This window comes from Fragaria vesca, linkage group LG4 (genome assembly GCF_000184155.1).
Source record: "Fragaria vesca subsp. vesca linkage group LG4, FraVesHawaii_1.0, whole genome shotgun sequence".
NCBI lineage: Eukaryota > Viridiplantae > Streptophyta > Magnoliopsida > Rosales > Rosaceae > Fragaria > Fragaria vesca.
The window spans coordinates 5157242-5177126 of NC_020494.1; the positions used below are offsets into that span (position 1 = coordinate 5157242).

The 19885-nt window shown below is 37.1% G+C and overlaps 2 protein-coding genes across 2 annotated transcripts; both read left to right on the forward strand.

Annotated features, from left to right (window-relative positions):
- Nucleotides 1-8736: 8736 nt before the first annotated feature.
- LOC101313203 (transcription factor bHLH135-like) lies at nucleotides 8737-10213 on the forward strand. The gene is made up of 2 exons (XM_004296502.1): nucleotides 8737-9262; nucleotides 9796-10213. The coding sequence occupies exons 1-2, from the start codon at nucleotides 9134-9136 to the stop codon at nucleotides 9949-9951; spliced, it is 285 nt and encodes a 94-aa protein (XP_004296550.1). The 5' UTR covers nucleotides 8737-9133; the 3' UTR covers nucleotides 9952-10213.
- A 5348-nt stretch (nucleotides 10214-15561) lies between these two features.
- Nucleotides 15562-19033, forward strand: LOC101313500 (protein vip1-like). The gene is made up of 5 exons (XM_004296503.1): nucleotides 15562-15818; nucleotides 16260-16412; nucleotides 16960-17035; nucleotides 17535-17648; nucleotides 17973-19033. Exons 2-5 carry the CDS (start codon nucleotides 16297-16299, stop codon nucleotides 18429-18431), a joined length of 765 nt encoding a protein of 254 aa, XP_004296551.1. The 5' UTR covers nucleotides 15562-15818; nucleotides 16260-16296; the 3' UTR covers nucleotides 18432-19033.
- Nucleotides 19034-19885: the final 852 nt, after the last annotated feature.

Genomic DNA, 19885 nt, shown 5'->3' on the forward strand with positions numbered 1-19885 from the left:
CAATTATAATTTTCATTAAATTACCTATGATAAACCGGTTTTACAAAACTACCCCTTATAGAACCACCATGAAACCACATTATTTAGAATGGGTAAAGAAGTAAACTTACAAATAACAAAAAACAATCATTATATGATTTATATCTCTCCCTTTTCTCAGAAACAAAAATGAACAAAAGAAAGGATTTTTTTCTTTTTCTTTCTGAAACAACACAGAAAAAAAAAAAGTGATAAACCTAAAAAAAAAAAGAATCACAGCCGCAGACAACACTCGCAGAGAATAGGGATAGATTCATAGATCTCTTTTGAAAACTTTCCCAGCAGAGGGTCTCCAACTTTTACACACCCAAGAAAGGATTTCTTCTACACAACCCTCTGCAATACACTAAATTAGTCCAGTCGGGGTTTCATTATGCTTTAGTAAGGGGGAAACCTGGGTTTAGCAATCCAGGTCGCAGACGCACCCCAGGCATCACTATTCCAATCGAATTGCGACTCTAGATACAACGAATCTCCGCCGTGTATGTACTTCCGATAGCCGCCGTCGTCGGCGGTCTTGACAGGCGAACAAATCGCGACTCCACAACCTTTTTCAAGCTCAAAATCCTCCTCCTCTACGAATCATACCCTTTTGATTTTCATTTTTCCCCTAAACCCAGATAACTCATCTAGCCTCTGCATATTTTACTTAAGCAGGGTAGATTTGATCGGTTGAATTGTTGACTATTAACATTTAGGGCTAATTACATAAAAGTCCACTTGGAGACATTTTCTCCTATATAGGTCCACCTAAACATTTTCTCCTATATAGGTCCACCTAAACATTTTTATTCATATAAGTCCACCCAAGCCTAAATAGAGTCTTATCTTAGGTATTAAAGTTCAACAAAATTACAGAATACCATCCAACCAAAAAAATTAGATTTTCTCTTTTATATTTACAAAAATGTCACTAATGTAAAAAGTCAACAACCACAAATGATCTCCGGTTGACCTCAGACAAGGTCTCCGGCCGACCTCCGGCAAACTTTCCGGCCGACCTCCGGCGAACTTCCGGCCGACCATCTATGAGGATTCTAGTGACCACAAAAGCTACTACCAGTGACAACAAAAGATACTACTGCCGACAAAGAAAGTTACTACCACTGACAACAAAAGATACTACCGATAGCAAAAAAAAACTACTGCCACCAGCAACCAGCAAAGAAATCTACTACCGATAGCAACAAAAACTACTACTACCAGCAAAGAAAACTACTACCACCGACAAAGAAAGCTACAACCACTGACAACAAAAAATACTACTGCCACCAGCAAAGAAATCTACTACCGATAGCAACAAAAGCTATTACCACCAGCAAAGAAAGCTACTACCACTGACAACAAAATATACTATTGATACAAAAACTACTGCCGCCAGCAAAGAAAACTACTACCACTGACAACAAAAGATACTACCGATAGCAAAAAAAGCTACTGCCACCAACAAAGAAAGCTACTACCAATAGCAACAACAACTACTACAGATAGCAACAAAAACTACTACCGATAGCAACAAAAGCTACTAAGACCAGCAAAGAAAGCTACTACCACTGACAACAAAAGATACTACCGACAACAATAAAAGCTACTGTCACCAGCAAAGAAAGCTACTACTACCACTGACAACAAAAGATACTACTGTGTCAGTGAGCTGTGACTTGGTTGGTTAAGGTGTTTAACTGACAACTTTGAGGTCATGGGTTCAAACCTCACGACATATGTAGAGTGTGTGAGTTTATTAATAAATTTAAAAAAAAAAAAAACAAAGATACTACTGTCAGTAACAAAAGCTACTACCACCAGCAAAAAAAAATACTACCACCAGCAACAAAACTACTACGATGAGATTTCTGACAATATCCGGCAAGGTCACAAAAGATACTATCGCTAGCAACAAAAGTTACTACTAAGCATCACAAAAACTACTATTACCAGCAACGAAAACTACTACCAAGCAGGAAAAAAAACTACTACCAAGCAGATGAAAAACTACTACCAAGTATAACAAAAGTTATGAAAGCTACTTTTAGAGACCTACAAAACTATGAAATGTAAACGATACGACTAATAAAAATGTTATTGCAATCGAGAGAATATAATAAATTCCATGGTACAAAAAATATGAAGCCTTCTACATTGATATGGTCATGTACAAAGATTACATAAAACTACTACTGTAGTTCCAGAAGTCTACTACAATAGTTTTATAAAGCTACTATCAGTTTTCTATGGATGATACTCGACACTCATAGGCATACTTTTTCCACCTTGAGCATGATTTTCTTGGTTGGCCCACTGATCTCTATGGAAGCTCTGATTCCCAAACTCACATGATTTTCGTAATCTATTACGGCTATGATAAGGGAAGAATTCTGCAAGAATAAAGATGCAACAAAATATTAGTATTAAAATGGAAATAGTAGCTTTTGACATCATGTTGAAAAGATACTAGCATAGAGTTAGAATGCTACTATCACTATGGTTAAAAGATACTATCATACAATGGATAAGCTATTGATATCGTATTGAAAAGATACTAACACAAACATAAAAAGATACTACCAGTGTATTGAAAATATACTGACACATACATAAAAAGATATTATCAGAGTGCCGAAAAGATACTACCACAGACATAGAAAGATATTATTACTATGTTGAAAATATACTAACACAGACATAGAAAAATACTATCACTATGTTGAAAATATATTAACACAGACATAATAAGAATGTATGATATTGTAGGCAAATCATTCCTTAATTGAAGAATAAGCTCGATCAGAGAAGCTAATATTCATATATACGCACAGTAATGCACTTGTGTGCATTAGACTACATGTGTGGGTTCATCTGAAGCATAAGTACGATTAACTAGTCAAATCTACAATAAGACAACAACTAATAACATTCAATTTCGCAATCAACTATAATATACAAGTTTCTAGTCATTATCGATTCACCGATATCATCTATTATGAATCACATTATCTAAAAAGTTATTGGATCTTATGCACACAGGTCCATAAACAGATTTATAGCACTAATAACATTCAATTGCGCAAGCAACTTTAAAATTCAAGTTTCTATTCATAACTGATCCACAAACCACACAAATCTACACAAAATCCGAACCAAATGCAAGCCAAATCACAGATCTAAACAACGATCAATAATCGCAGCACAAGAGTTACGGATCTGATGAGAAACGAAAGAAAGCGAAGACGAATAAGAGATCAGAAACCATACCTAGATACCATGCTCAAGGCGATAACGCTCCCACCAGGCATTCTCGACCTCAAGGTCATCTAGGCGTCTTCGATGGAGCACATGAGGCACAGGCGCTTTTGCTTAAAGATGTAGGAGGCGACGCGGCGGGAAGATATGGTGGCCGGAGGATGATCGACGGCGACGACAACGTCAGAATCGGAATCGGAATCGGAGGTCGAAGAGTTGAGAGACAGAGAGAGAGAGACGTTCCAAATGTCGTTTTGGTGGGGGTGAGAGACGACTGATGGATTTAAGAAATATAGACCCGAGGGCATTTTAGGTATAGTACACAAGTAACCTATTGGAGTTGGGCCTTAAAGTGGACTTGAATAGACAAAAATACTAGGGTGGACTTATGAAAGAGAAAATGTTGAAAAGTGGACTTTTATCAAATTTTCTATAACATTTATGTGTTTTTTACTGTATTGACCACGTTTTTTTGTTTTTTTAATCTTCTAACACTGTTAACATTGGTGTTAGTGCCATCTAAGGGGTCAGATCAAATAAACGGTTGAGATTAAATTATCACACTTGGTACACTTGAACCTTGGTGCATACAAGAACTTCCGCTACTAAACTGCCTTATAACTTAATTGTGAAAACTAAAATTCAACTAAGAACCATCATTGAAGTTTTGTCGGAGATTCAAGCCTACTTAATTTAAATTAAAAGCATGCATATTCAAAACTCCAAAATATGATTAGTTTGGAGTTGGGAATTATCTATGAAAGTCAAGAGCACTCGTGACTACTTCACGGTTTGAACATTATGAGCTACCAAATTAGAAACACAAAATCAATGGATTGATTAGTGGAGATTAATCAGATGAATGTGAGACTCTAATTGGTCTTTCTAATTAAAAATGAGTAAATCAAGGGACTAATTTGTCGGAGACTCATCATCACCTCTAACTGACAAACTGAAATTCACCAATTGATGAGGTTTATACGGACACAAACGATCATTAATCTAACAGAAATTGATCGAGTTCACTTCATCTAAAGTGTGCTTAAATTAGTCAATACCGCATGGCGCATGTAACCGAGTATAAGTAATTTGTTGATATTTGATATAAAACTTTATTTATGTGACTTTTTTTTATCATGTAAATAACTTAAATATTACTATTTCGTGAGTCAAACTCATGACCTCCTATTTATTAAGAGAGACTATACCGTTAGACACGGGGCATTTCTTTGTTTTACGCATGATTTTTTTACACATTTAACAAGCACTTTATTTTATGTCGATAAGATAATAGACACGATAACATGTGACATTGTTTAACAAGATTGACATGTAATACATGTCGTGATATGATCATTGTTGAAACTTTCCTATGTTCATATACATAACTTTCAAGAAGATTCATGAAGTAGCAGTCCATCATTGAAACTTTTGGTTTAAACGATGATGTCATTTCCACATAACAGAAAGACCCCCAACACACCAATAATCAAGCTTTCAGAAACATGGAGGAACACAGACTGGCCCTCCGCGGACCCCAAAAATTGGCAACACCTCTTCAATTTGGGAGGGGACCTTGTGATTGATTCTGGTTTCTGAATCACAAATTTCTTTTCAAAAGTAGAAGAAGATGTATATATAACACTAAGCTAGAAAAGGAAGAAAGAGTTGATCGAGTTTGCCTTGACTGAGAGTTTTCTTTGTACATAACGTAAAATGTAGTATAATTTTTACGGCAGTATCACATGCATATGGACTATATATCCAAGTATAAGGACAATACGACATTCAATGTGATAAGATGATATGGTGGTCAATTTTGTTACCCATAAAAAGTTCCAAGTAATAAGCCATGCATGCATGTGAATCGGTTTGTAATTGTATATATGCATATACAAATTAAGTGTGCATATTATACATCTATTTCTTTTGGTTGCACGTATGAAGTTAGCAAGAAAATCAGAGATCTATCTCTATTTTTTTTTTCCTATGATGTTGAAAAGAAAATGATCTCCCTCATCTCCGTCCTTGCGTAGAAACTTCATAGACCGATATATTTCTCTACATCCATAGAGTCTTTGGTACATATATGACATGTAAATACACGAAACCATGTTGATAATTAAGATTTATGACAAGTACATAGCGATTTGAATATATAACAAGTTAAGATTGTTTCATGTGCTTTCACGTCGTGCATACAAGAATTTCAAATAAACGAAATAGAAGAATGGTTGAAGTTGTGCAATCTAGCACTACAACTGTAGACTCGAAAATGGATTGGGAAATATCTTGTCTCTAATAAGAAGGTGAAAGATACCCAGATGGCCCTGAACACTATATTATTGGAATCGATCCCAAATATAATTTCGTTGGTGGGTGCCCAAAACGATCGTAGTTAGAGATCTTGCTGGTTGTTGGCTAAAACTGAACTTGGCTAGCCCTATGGCAAATGCAGCAAGCTGATATCAGATGCATGATCGAAACACATGCAACATAACTCACCAGAGAAAACATCTGTATCAGAGAGAGAGAGAGAGACTCAGAGAGAGACGGGTGGAGGGGTCGGTGGAGAGACAAAGAGGGGGGTCGCCCAGAGGTCCGGCCAGCGTGATAATCTCACGTGACGGTGCTCGACAAAGGCCATGGAAATTAATTTGATAAGCATTGCCGGTTTTAGAAACCCTAGTTAGCTCCGATCCCCACCTCTGATGTAATCCAGCGCCACTTGGCATGTCGTGATTATTGTCAGGGAAATGGCATGTGACGCCTGAGCTGGTCGGAGCAAGGGCTTTGACATATTATACTATTGCCATCACGTAGTTGTGTCCCAAATTCACAAGAAGAGAAGAAACAATGGTACAAATTAATAACATGGGCGGATCAAATTCAAGGTGATCTGATTGTGTCGGGATTTGCTAGCTAGCTAGCTAGCTTGTTGCTAAATCCAAATTGAAATGTTTAATCTAAATTAACTTGTGTGAGAAACACTAGCCAGCTAGTGTGATTCATATTGAAGTTTTTTAGAAGGAGATTCATATGCGTATGGTTATGAAAGGAATCATGCGCATGCACGTAAGTACAAGCGAAAACCAAAACCGTTCATGTTTAATCTTTGTTCTAGGTTAAAGAAATTCAAGCAAATTTCTAATTCTCAAACGTTTTGAACATAATCACAAGCGATGCTAAACCAAAAAGCAAATCACATATACATCCTCCAAAATGATTTGAAACACAAATAAATTCACTTGTGTTGTTGTTAAACAAATAAGGACAATTTTTAACAATTAAGGACAATCTTTCTTTGCATATGTTATGGTTTAATTTACCAAATTAACCCTACACTAATTAAATATGTTTTTAGAAGAGTAAAGTCTCTCATTTTGAGATTTTTCAGGAAATGGAATACAGTATCAAGTTTTTAATAACTTAGTGTAGTATTAAATATGTTTTTAGAAAAGTAAAGTCTCTCTTTTTGAGATTTTTCAGTAAATGAAATACAGTATCAGGTTTTTAATAACTTAGTGTAGTAGCAATTAATTCTAGTAGAAGTAGTAGCAGGGGTTAATATTCCAATAGAAGTAGTAGTAGGGGTTAACATCCCAGTAGTAACACAAATATGCTTCTGCAATCATCTAGCTAGTTCTGCTACTGCTTGAAGACTAGACAATGAAGGTTAACTCTGCTACTGTCTTATCCTCCACTTCTACTACTGCATTATCCTTCACTTCTGCTACTGCCTTCTCTTGCTCCAGACTGAAAGGCTTTACACTATTGCTCCCGACCCAAAGGCTCTGCTGCTGTCTACTAGAATGCTTTGCTACTGTTGCCGATTATTAGGAAGCTATTACTGTTACTGTTACTGTTACTGTTACTACTGATGCTACTGCTTACTAAAACGTACTGCTACTGTCTGCTACGGTTAACCACAGAGCTGCTACTACAGACTAAGATCCAAATCTACTTTCCTCCCTGATCTTTCTTAGTTTACTTCAACAACAGATTAACACCACCAAACCACCTCCAGTAGAAATAACTTCATTCCTTCACACATTAATTAACCATACAACCATATCATGCACCCAAATGAATTCAATTATAATTTCCATCAACAATTATAAAACCAAACTGAAAATGAACATCCACTTGTAGATCTATCCCTGCAATCATTGACATCCACAACCTCCATAACGTCGTCGTAACTGAGATCTACAAGCAGCACGCCTATGTCACCCAAGGCTCGATCAAGCATGGATAACTCGAAGCATTCGAGGGCGACAATTCATGGCCTTTGAAGTGGTTGATCTTCTTGAGAAAATGCGATCCGCCGCACCAAATCAGTGCAGAAGCTCCGATTTGCGATGGTCGTCGCCGGCGGCAACTCCGTCGAAGGCATATGGAAGAGGAGAGTAGAGAAGAGGCAAGCCATTGATTCTGATTCCGAGCTTTCGAATCAAAACCATAGCTTAGAATTAGAGAGAGAGAGAGAGAGAGAGAGAGAGAGAGAGAATCATATCAGGAGGAAGAGAGAAGGAAGGGTGTGGCATATCACTTAATTTTGTTGAAAAACTAAGCATTTTGGTAATTTTCTACTTGAAATCCAGGTCATCTATGTTCCTATCTGTTATTGGGTTTGAGTTTATGTCCTTATTTGTTTAAATCTTTTAAAATGTGATTTTCTGTTTTTTGCAACTGTTTAGGGTAGTAAGATGCCATTTTCTAAAAAGCAAATCCGATTTGATCCTAATCCCAAACCAAGAGTACCTCTTTTTTACGACAAAAGAGTAAACATGCACCATTTGGAAATCCAATTGAAGATACCAATCCTTCAACTTAAGTTTTTTTGTTTTTGTTTTTTGTTTTTTTTAAGACCTTCCTATAAAGAACAAATATCGATCATACCAGAATGTGATGCCCTGGCCTGTTGTAAGCTCAGGTGTGATGCTTGCAAAGTTGCAAGTAACCAAGAAGGTTCGAACCATCGAGTTTTCTTATTAAATTGCAGAGAGTAAATCTCTAACGGTATGGTCATTGTTTACAACAGATCAGAAGAGTCAAAGGTGCTGATAGCTTTCAAGACGAACTGTATACGATCACCTGTCAAGCAGACCTGTGGATCTTTCGGTTTAAGAGCCAACCACCGCACGCCAAGTCAGAATCTTCGAGAAAACTAACCAAGTCGTTCCCTCCAGCTGACTAACTGCCCTGAAACATAGGAGTAGTTGTGGAAGCTAAAACGCACAGGGACAGGGGCGAGGGCTTCCGTGGCAATCACCCATTGGTGAGTAGTTTTCAGGGACTATTGCTGTGCAAGTAGAGAGAGAGAGAGAGAGAGAGAGAGAGAGAGAGAGAGAGAGAGGGAGGGTGGCCTAGTCGTCTTCTCCCAATTGCTTTCTCCAATGCAGTTGTCCTCTTCACATCCAACATCGCTATCTATCTTATTGTACGTTTTATATATTAGCTCAGTGGTCCTTCGAGTCCTGGCTAAACCTCTTTATATCTCTCTTATCACTGTCGTCCCCCCTCCCCTCCCCATTCATGCTCATATATATCTTACTCCCATCTTACATTTTTCTAAGACAAACTACCACTGCTACTACTCCTACTTCCTCTGCTTCTTCTTCTGCTCTTTCTTCCTCGGCCCCTTCTCTTCTATCTCAGAACTTGCTTCTCTAGGTTTTTCTCCTCCTCCGGTACCGGTACTACTCTACTACGTACTATATAATCTACTCTAGGTTGCTCATAAGCTTTGGCAAACGCTAGGTTGATATATAAACTAAGTAGCTATATCTAGCTGCTGAGCTGATACATATAGAAGGAATCAGTTTGTCTGGGAAACACAGTCCGATCGATCATGTCTAGCAGAAGGTCATCAAGGCAGTCATCGGGAAGTACTCCATCAATCAAAGATGACCAGATCATCGAGCTCGTCTCCAAGTTGCGCCAGCTGGTTCCTGAGATTCGCGACAGGCGCTCCGATAAGGTACGTTAAGCATCGGTCTCTCTCTCTGTGATTTTGCTAACTAACTAACTAACTCAGGCCGGCCGGCAGAAGATAGAAAATGGCCGGGAAATTATGACAGATATATAGATGTAGTTAAATTGAAAACTAATGCAGCTAAACTTGACCCGGATAACAAGCGTATGACTTGGATATATATTTCCGTAGCTGCTTCAATTAATTATAGATGGCTTCTCGATGAATTGACCCCCATCTTTAGATGCTAAACAATGTCTCGTGGTTTGAGTTTGGACCTTGTCGTAAAAACTACTCCATCATGGTGGCGTATAAGCCTATATTATATGTCTATTCTACGTACGGCTTCAGTGTACGTATCCGGGTGTCGTATACATACATCATTGATACATACACCTTCTGATAAACGAAACAAGTTAAGGGTGGTTGTAGAGAGATTGTTATAACGTAGTCAAAAGCCAGAAGTTGTTGTTGTTTCAGCTTTGGTAATGGGGATGGGATCTAATATATTGTCGACTTTTTACTTGGTTGTGTTGCAGGTATCAGCATCCAAGGTCCTACAAGAGACCTGCAGCTACATCAGAAACTTACACAGAGAAGTTGACGACTTGAGCGAGAGGCTGTCCCAACTGCTCGCTACAATTGACGCTGATAGCGCTGAGGCCGCCATTATTAGGAGCTTGATTATGCAGTAGATCGACGTGTACTCTATAACTCTATAAATATCGTTATTTTAGTTGATTTATAAATATCTATATAGTTGCACTACATCTTTATATTACTTAATTTCTAGGTTTCGATCACCATGATCATCAAGCACGGTTAATTGAGCACTACTACGTACTCATGTACGTACCCAATCTTAGACAAAGAGCTCATGTAATGGATCAAGTTTGTTTGATTAATAAAAAGGACTTGCACTAGCTAGCAAATCCTAGCTATTATATAGAGAAGACCATGATATATATGTCTTTTTTGTTGTTGAACCCTAATATATATGTAGTCAATTCATACTTACGTGCAAATCTTCTTCCTCTTTTTCATCTCTTGTGTGTTTTCTTTGAATTGGTTATGATTTTCATGTGAAAGACCAAGTACTCCATTGTACATATATCCTTTACGTACTACCAATCTGAGCTAAATCCCAACAGGCAATTTTCATGTAATATAATTAGTAACGAGCTGATTATCTACTTAAATACATGATGATCAATCCCATTCTCTTCTTGGCAAAGTGGCCAAAGACAAGAAGTCGTAAAATGTCAGCACACCTGCCCACCAAACACTCACGTGATAATAATTCAGTCGTTATGTTATTGTCGATACACTATTCTTAAAATATGCAGGGTGATTCACATTCAAATTGCAATGTGGCAAGTAAGTTGGTAACCACTATACTATTATAACAACGAAAATTATACTATTATAACAACGAAAATTGGCTTCATGCATCGATCTCTGTTTATCTTTAACGTACCTGAATTTGTTGGCTACTAATAAACTTTATGGACTCTCGAGAATAGAAGTCAAGCTCCTAATTAGCACCGGTTAGCGAGTTTTGAAGGCATAAGACAAACTCTAAGCGCTCACCGGTTTAATTAGGAGTTTAACTTCACAGCTGATTAGTTTCGTAACACGTATAACAGTAGTTTATAAAAAATAAATGTGATTTCTAATCGGTTGTTTATTTGTTATTTCTTGTTACCAAGTTGAAATGCACATGTGATCTCCAAAAGAATATTAACTAATTTAACAATATGTTTTCGCATGGCCGGTCTTGCCCTAATGCAGGTCGTGCGACAACACGGGGCCCAACATCAAAGGGGGTCTAAATTTTTTTGTTTTGTTTTGACATATAATAATATATAATGAATGAAGAAAATGTAATAAAACACAATTAAAGTGGTTATTTAATTTCTATCTTGTTGCTTAATGCTTTTTAATTTCCCTTTGGATCATTAATTATGTTCCGAATGTCCTTTTTTAATATTTGCTCATCCCCCCCCCCCCCTACATAGTATTTGTTCAAATTTTTGAATAATCCTTGCAACCATTAATCAAACATTTTGTTCTGCACCCAAATCATGTTGTTGAACTGAACGCGAAACACCTGGTGTCATAAAATGCATTGTATTTTTTTTTTTCTTCAGATGTATCATGTATTCTCTTCCCTCGGTTGTATACTCATGAGTTAACATATTAATAAAAAATATAGGCGTGGAGATAAGTCTTCTGGCATTATATTTGGTTAGGTTCAAAACCTACGAAAAAAAAAAAGTTTACTTTATGTTAGGGCCATTCTTCTTCTTTTTTTCTCACAGAGCCTTAAATCTTTCAGGACCGGCCCTGTGTTTTCGGTAAATGTCTCTTTAGAACTTGTATAAATTGAATTAAAATGCATACAAACAATTAGTGTACGTCATGTCTGTCTTAATTTGGTATGAGTAGTACTCTACGAGTCTGCATCAAGCAAGGTCTCTCATGGGTTTGTCGATTAATTTGTGCAAGAAATTAAGAAACTTTTCGTGGAGTGATGGTTGTTTTGGCTTATTTTGAAACCATACTTGTCAAATTATTATAACGTGAGCACTTACAGTTGCTGATAACTGACTGCTCCTTTGGCCACATGCATAAATCATAACCTCATTCACCGCATATGTTCATGCAGTACCGTCGATTATTATGAATCATTTGCATCCCCCATCGTCCTGTAATTTTCCATTGCCATGGACTTTTGCCAAACACCTTATTTCTATATATAGGTTAGCTAGGCCCCCGGACGGCCTAATTTGCCGGATTTCTGCCGTGCGCGAGGTAGGTACATAATGTCTCCGGTCATAATTGTTGTAAGTCGCGAGATATATAGTTTGACATGCATCTTGTGAATGTTATATTAGGGCAGAATGTGTATAGAAAGGTTTCAAAGAGGCTGTTAAGAATAAGATGAAATGTTGTTTGAATTGTAGCTGTGTATATGTACGATTATGCAAAAAGAAAATCATATATAGATCGACATATGTCTAGCTAGCAACATGATTTTAATCAAAGGTATTAATTAGCAAGTGCATGCTATCTTATAAAATTGAAACCATGGATCGATCTAGATCTCTCCTTCCATTTCCTATTCTAATACGTGCTCTAGAAAACATTTATACGCCAATGTGTTCATGGCTGGCTGAGATAGCTGTTACTTACGTTCAATCGTTGCCTTGAAGTGCATAATCTGTTGATGAGACTAGCAATCAACTTTTTTGTCTGTTTCAAAATGTCATGGGGTTAATATATGTATATAGTTAAAGAGAGGGTTAGTGGAGTATAATGAACCCTAAACAAGTCAATATATATAATAAACCATAAAAGATATACCTAAATCTTTCATGGGCAAGGAGCCAATTTTGTACTATATGTATCCACAGATAAATAAGTATTAGCGAAAGTCACCCCTCGATAACAGATATCTTTTTTTCATTTCCTTCTTTTGTTTGCGGCAACAGTTTTCTAGACGATCCGGCCTAATATTCATACCAACATTAACTCGGAGATCGATTACAAATTACAACGATCAAACTAGAACTTTACTACGTAGATTTGTAGATACTTAACTGGTAGATCGAACTTCAGAAACCCAAAAGGCCAAAACCGTATTCTGTAGATACATCAGTTGATTAATAATCTCTTCCTGATCGATGTTTTAAGTTCTTCCTAATAAGTTAAACACAACCATCCATGCATGCATCTGAATGACTAAATATGTATGGAACTGTATGTTTATTAACGATGACATCCCCTTAAAGAAGGAAACTGATCGATCAAACAGTACTGGATCGGAAGGGAGTCGAAGAAATAGGTTATTAAAGAACAAATTCATCACCTCACTCGATCTCTGGTCAAAGCATCAGAAAGAAAAATACGAGGCCGACAATTCAATCAAACCAAGGAGGGATCTCGAAACTATTGGCTAGCTGTTATACAGCACAAGGTTTTGGCATGGAAGATCGATGCATGAAGCAAACCTGGCTCGATCTCTCTCCCTGATGAATCGTACATGAAGATCAAACTATACAATAGATAAGTTGTCAACGTTATAAGAATCATTTGTGAGTCTCTCGATGACATATTGCCTTGTAAATACGCCACATTAATTCTAGTTAAAACAAATTTCAATGTTTAATGAGTCGTCTGGTCGTCCCCATTAGCAACATAATTAAACTAATTAAGGACAATCGCAGTTTTACATGAGGTTTTGTTTGTTTGCTACCAAACAAAGTAATGGAAACAGAAGGAAGTTTGGATTATACGTAAAATTCCTCTTAAACTTATCATATTTAATCAAGTTATAATAAGAGGTAACTTTAATCGATCGACTACTGGCCAGCTAGCTTGACTGTAATTTTCTCAGGGGTTATGCATACAGTTTTAAGTTATCAAATCATAACATATATAGGAAATGACAGATCAACAAAAGCAAGTAGAGAAAATGTAGGTAAGCTCATCGGGGTTAATCCAGCCAAGGAGAACCAATGCTAGTAATTTTCTGCGATCAAACTTCACTGACATGCATTCTCGCTCATGTATAGCTCATTTTTCCATCAGATATGAATCTGTTTGCACTGAGTACGTATATATCATCATTATATCATCAGCATGTTACCAGCTAGCTAGGGTTCTCAATTAAGAGATCAGAACACACAACGCGACCCTTTGTTATCACTTAATTCGTTCGTTTCTGATGCAATCCATGAATTAAATGGAGCCTGTTTCACCGTTTACAATAACCGAGATGACTATATAAACCGATCAAATTAAGTAACAGTTTGCAACATCCTTTTCTTGAAGAGGCCGGTAAAGAAGTAAAGCGAAACAACCCAGATTATTAAGGTAAGCTGAGCAAGCATATTCAGCTATTTACAGATTTAAAGAACAGAGAAAGAAATTTACCATCGGCCATCGGTAATACACCACTGTTATCCATAATACATCGAGCCTCACTTAAGTTGAATGGCAAGAAGAAAGTTTAAAGTATTTCCTTGGCAGATTTAAATTGTATCCATTATCTCCCTTTCGGGTTTCGGCCATGAGTGATGAGTCCATGACTTGATGACTATTGGCATCTTTCCGCCTGCATGCCTAAAATTATTGAATAAGGATCTTTTTGGTCGAAGAATTGGGCTTCTTGATTAATATTAATCGAACGTAATGATCTGCTTCTCATTTCGTTCCAAAACTCTAGCTGCCACCATTATACCCGACATAGCTAGAAAGTAGTTGAGATTAACCGGCCTTTATGTAAAACCTTAGACCGGAGAGGGTTGATTATTTGACATACGTAGAACACAAGAATGAAATTTATGAGCGATGGCAACATTGAGCTTCTAATGCTCATAATGAAGTTCTTTTGCATGTACATTGATTGTACGGTAATTCCATGTATAGTTTAGTATTTTAGTATATCGACTTTAACATTGAGTTAGGGTATATCTTTTTTCTTTTGATTGTGAGTGAGATATATATATGGTAAACTAGCTACATCAGTTACGTTAACAAGTTAATAATACACTCATCTAGTTGGTATCAGACATATGTCCATGAGAATATACCAACATTAAGTGACGATATATTTTTGATTCAAACTTAAATGATTTCATTCATATCAAGCTAGAGGTTACTGCATGCATATATCATTCGAGTACTTGATCATGTAGATAGAACATATAAGAACGAAGCCTGTCGCTCTTTTCATATGATTTTGTTTACCTCTTGTATACATATATAATCAAACTGAGAAAATAGCTAGTATAAATTCAATTATACCAGTATATACTTTTTTTTTTGTTACAAAAAATTTAGGTGAGAGCTTGGTTACGTTACACCACCATTATTAAGACAAAACTGCAATCCTCATTGTTAATTTATTACACATTTACCTCTCTCACTCATATAACAACATAACCATAACGTAGACTGACCCCCACGTTTACCTCTAGGCTGAAGTGATTCCAAATCAGTCATTGATGCTGTCAACGACACTTCTCAACCCACTCCTCAAGCTGATCCAGGATATTAAACCTTTGGCTTCAAACTTTAAGCACATTCTTTCTCCCACATCTTTAGAGACTAACTTCGTTGCCGATAGGTTTAGTTTAGGATACGATATTGCAACTGTTGTCGTTTGGGAGAATAAAGATCCACTCAATGCTTTAAAGACACTACTTTTCGACATTGTAAACTTAAGATGTCCTCACGTCTCCCCGTTTAGAAATTTTTTCTTATAAAAGGAAAGAGAAGAAGACCGACACCAAAAAGGAAGGTACGAAAAATATTAAAAATCTTCCAAAATTGATTGAAAAGCATAGAAAGTGTTGAGCTTTTCAGTTCGGGACAAGTAGCGCCGACCCATTTGGCACCTTTATCTTATCTCAGCTGAGAAACCAGATTCCCCACCAATCGGATCGTACCCAACTCCGGCAGAGGCCCAAAACCGGAGTTCCTTGTGCTTCCAACGCCATTAAAACCACGCTCCTTCGGCTTCTTCTCTCCGACCCTCATCACGATTCAATCCCAGGTATGCAGACTGTTACCATTCCTCAAATTCATAAACTTTCATTTCTGGGTTTTCATATTCAAGAATCATTATCAGTTGTGGTGTCTATTATTGCTGAATCTAATGTTGTGTAATCACATGATAAAGATACAACCTTTCACTACATGTTAGTAGCTTTCACTTTCTACTTTCTAGGGACCACATGTTATGGTGTTGTAGACTTGTAGACAAGAAGATGATGGGTTTGGCTTCTATCTATGTTGTGATAATCTTTCTTATCCCTATTATTTGAGCATGCCCTTGATTCAAGTTGGAATTTTGATTGATTGGGAATGCATTCATTGAGGAATTGTTATGCAATGAAATGCCTTTGTAACACCAACTAAAATGTCGTTGGTGATTCTTAGATTACCAATTAGGCTTGTTGTGTAAGCTGGTTTTTGTTATTCTTCAATTTTCCAGGTCCAGTCAGTTGAGTTTGTAAGAGGGTTTGAGGAAAATGTACCCTGGTGGTTACAGTGTTGAAGTTACGAGCTTATCCCCTAAAGCCACAGAGAAGGATGTTTACGATTTCTTCAGTCACTGTGGTGCAGTTGAGCATGTTGAAATCATGAGGTAGAATTCATCTGTCCCTGACTCTAATTGCTGAAGTTGATTCCTTTTTATATTTTTATTTGAGTGACTCTGGGAGTTAACATAGATTATACATTTATATGTGTGTTTGTCCCCCATAAACTCATTGAATTGGTCAGCAGCTGTTTGTTTACTGAAAATTGTCAAAAGAAACTACCTTTTGCAATGACTCTTTCACTTGTTAGAGCTTTGGATATGGTATCATTTTGTGCTTTGGCATTTGCAAGTCATCATTTTGGCTCAGTCGTGATACTGCTATTTGTACTCCTAATGGCATTTCCCATAGCCAGTAACCATAAGAATCATAATTTATGAATAACAGTATTTCGTGTCATTCTGCCAATTTCCATTCTGCAACTAACTACTGTCAATAAATAATAACCTTGTCGCCACAAATATGAGCATCTGTCATGAGAAATCTTCAACTGAGAAGACAAGGTCCAAAAGATTGAATGTGGAAACTCATAAGTGTGTTTGATCTTAATGATAGTGTATCTGATTGGGATGATGATTTCATTGTTGATAATAGGTCTGGTGAATATGCTTGTGCTGCATATGTGACATTCAGAGACGCTTATGCTCTTGAAACTGCTGTATTGCTCAGTGTAAGTTGTTGGTTACTCTTATCTGAAAAGGCTTCCTGGGTTGAAAATTTGCTCTTTGAGCCTACACTAACCTGAGTTTTGGTCAAAAAAAACCTGAGTTTTGGTCACTTTCTATCATTACGAGAGATACTATATGCGATTAGCTGTAGATATCCAGAATTAATAGTTTAGAATATTGCATAACTTTGGTTATAAAATGAGATATGCATTTGGTAGGGGTATCAATAGGCAGCACAAGTTCTTATGCAGTCCTTCTCCATTTTTTCTTTCTAATATTGGGAATATGATCTGATGAGGATGAAGGACGATCCCTTCATTCATGAATCATATAATCCTCATAGAAATTCTTGTCTCTCATTTTAATTTGTAATGATTTGACTATCATCGGATACTTGAAATGGCTCCTCTGAGCTAATTGGCCAAATCCAAGGATGAACTTTCACATGTTGGTGCCTAGTGACCACTGAGTTTTTGTTATCCCCTTGTTTAAAATTTTCAGGGATCCAGAATTGTAGATCAATGTGTCTGCATTGCACGCTGGGGTAACTATGTTGATGAAATTGATCCTTGGAACGGTCCTGCATTCAACTCTGAAAACCACAGTAGCTCAACGGTATGTGACAAACCCCTATGAATCGAATTGGATTCCTTGCAGGTTCATACCAAATTAAATGCACAATACAAGCTTATCATAATTACTTCATGTGATTTGGAACTTAACTTGTTTGTTGCTTTAATATTTTCGCTGGTTAAATTTTGTCTTGAAATATGTGGTGTTGAAGCTTAGATTCCCGATAATATACTAGCTTTTTATCAGTTAAATTACCTTTTCTAATATTAATCCAGGCTTTTCACACAAGGCCAATTCATTTCTTAAAATGCCATTGTTCTACTAGCTTTTTATCAGTTAAATTACCCCTTCTTAATATTGTTCCAGGCCTTTCACACAAGCCAGTTCATTTCAAGCCCTGGAGAGGCTGTAACTGTTGCTCAGGAAGTTGTCAAAACAATGGTAGCCAAGGGATATGTTCTGGGACAAGATGCATTAATCAAGGCAAAAGCTCTTGATGAGTCCTATCAAGTATCGGCTACTGCAGCAGCCAAAGTTTATGAGCTTAGCGATCGAATTGGGCTCACTGAGAGAATTCATGCAGGCAGGGAAGTTGTCAAGTCCCTAGACGAGAACTTCCATGTTTCAGAGATCACCAAAACAGCTGCAACTGCTACCGGAACAGCAGTAGTGGTAGCAGCAACAGTTACTGGGAGAGCAGCCTTAGCAGCAGGAAGCGCTGTAGTGAACAGCAGCTACTTTGCCAAGGGATCTCTTTGGGTTTCGGACATATTGACTCGTGCAGGCAAAGCTGCAGCTGATTTGGGCAGTCATGACAGTAAATAAGTAACACCATTTCTCAAGTACGTTCATCTGTATCTGAATTTCTTTACAAAAGATCAATAATCTGCTAAATGCCAGCCTAGTATATAGAAATTGTCTCTCTAAATCGTCTATCTGAATATTTGTACATCAAAAACAATATTGAATTTAGTAAAAAACAGTGGTCGGTCTAAATTGTATTGATCATGAATCAAAAGGACTTGTTCAACATTCTTCCCATGATGATCGGCAAAGATGGTTGACTCTGTTACAGACTGTTTCTGAGATTAATAAGTCAACTTCTCTTCCATCTCTGAACTCTCTCTAACACAGTAAAATCTAAAGCTCTTGGTAAATCAGAGTCAGAGAGAGACAGCAAGGTTGTGGTTACTTTCAAAATTGAAGGAGTAGACTTCAAAATTCTATCAGCTTTCCCTCAACTACTTCCTAATTATTCTTAACAATGCTACTCTCATCTGCCAACCAATCTTTATATATCATTCAGTATTACAGCAGTCTTTACCTCCCAACGACCCCGTGATTTTGAATGTTGACATTGTATTCTTCTCTTGCAGTATGTTGATGCCCAAATTCCGGACAATAACATCCGGAAAAGGACAACTACAAAAAAAGAAAAAACATGAGATTATAGCGACTCAAAGTACAACTACTTGATACATTATTATGCACCTTTCTCCCTAACAACATTGTTAATGTTATGATTTATTATTTGAGGGTGACCTTTCTCTTCCCTTTTAGGGGTTTATGCCTTACTTCATGGCATGGACAAGAATCGACTAATCAAAGGGTTTTGGCTTCTAAGATCTTGAGCTTTATGCTCCATTATGACATTGAGTCCACAAAAGTACACATGCATACACGGACTAGTAAACATGGCAATGTAAGAGCTCCATCATTTGAAATCATATATTACAACCAGAAAGGCTTGAATTTGGCTTCCCTTTTCACAAATTGGGTATCACTTTCCAGAGAACAAGCATCATATTTAGCAAAGACGAAAGATGGACTTCAACCCTTTTTCTTCTTCTTCGATCTTCTTTTACAAAGACGAAAGATCCCAGTGGAGGAGTGGACCCAAATAGGCTGTTAGATTATGTCGTTTCCTCCCAAAGAATTAATGGAAATGTTCCAATTTTATGGCATTTTGTTTTCTACCAGAAGCAGTTGTTCACTACCCTCCTCTTCGTTTTGGGCACCATTAATACCCAAATTGAACAACCGTAATGAAAGGATATGATTTGATTAGATGGAGATGTGATGGCCTATTGTGGTTTTCTGGTGTTGATTGTTAAGAGCATAGAATGAGAACTGTGAGCAGGTGAAGATATCTACATTTCTGGCACTCATTGCTTTGTAGTATGCTGGTGTCCCTTGTTGGCAACTCCATTTCTATATGGCACCATCTCCTAATATAATATTCGTGCTGCATATATCTTCGTTCGCCGTGCCCTGGATTA

What these genes read in the sequence shown, in the direction of transcription:
- LOC101313203 (XM_004296502.1), top strand. Translation starts at nt 9,134, where the DNA reads ATGTCTAGCAGAAGGTCATCAAGGCAGTCATCGGGAAGTACTCCATCA. An exon ending in GCGACAGGCGCTCCGATAAG is followed by an intron (nt 9,263 to 9,795) that starts GTACGTTAAGCA and finishes GTTGTGTTGCAG; the next exon opens with GTATCAGCATCCAAGGTCCT.
- LOC101313500 (XM_004296503.1), top strand. Translation starts at nt 16,297, where the DNA reads ATGTACCCTGGTGGTTACAGTGTTGAAGTTACGAGCTTATCCCCTAAA. An exon ending in AAACTGCTGTATTGCTCAGT is followed by an intron (nt 17,036 to 17,534) that starts GTAAGTTGTTGG and finishes TAAAATTTTCAG; the next exon opens with GGATCCAGAATTGTAGATCA. An exon ending in AAAACCACAGTAGCTCAACG is followed by an intron (nt 17,649 to 17,972) that starts GTATGTGACAAA and finishes ATATTGTTCCAG; the next exon opens with GCCTTTCACACAAGCCAGTT.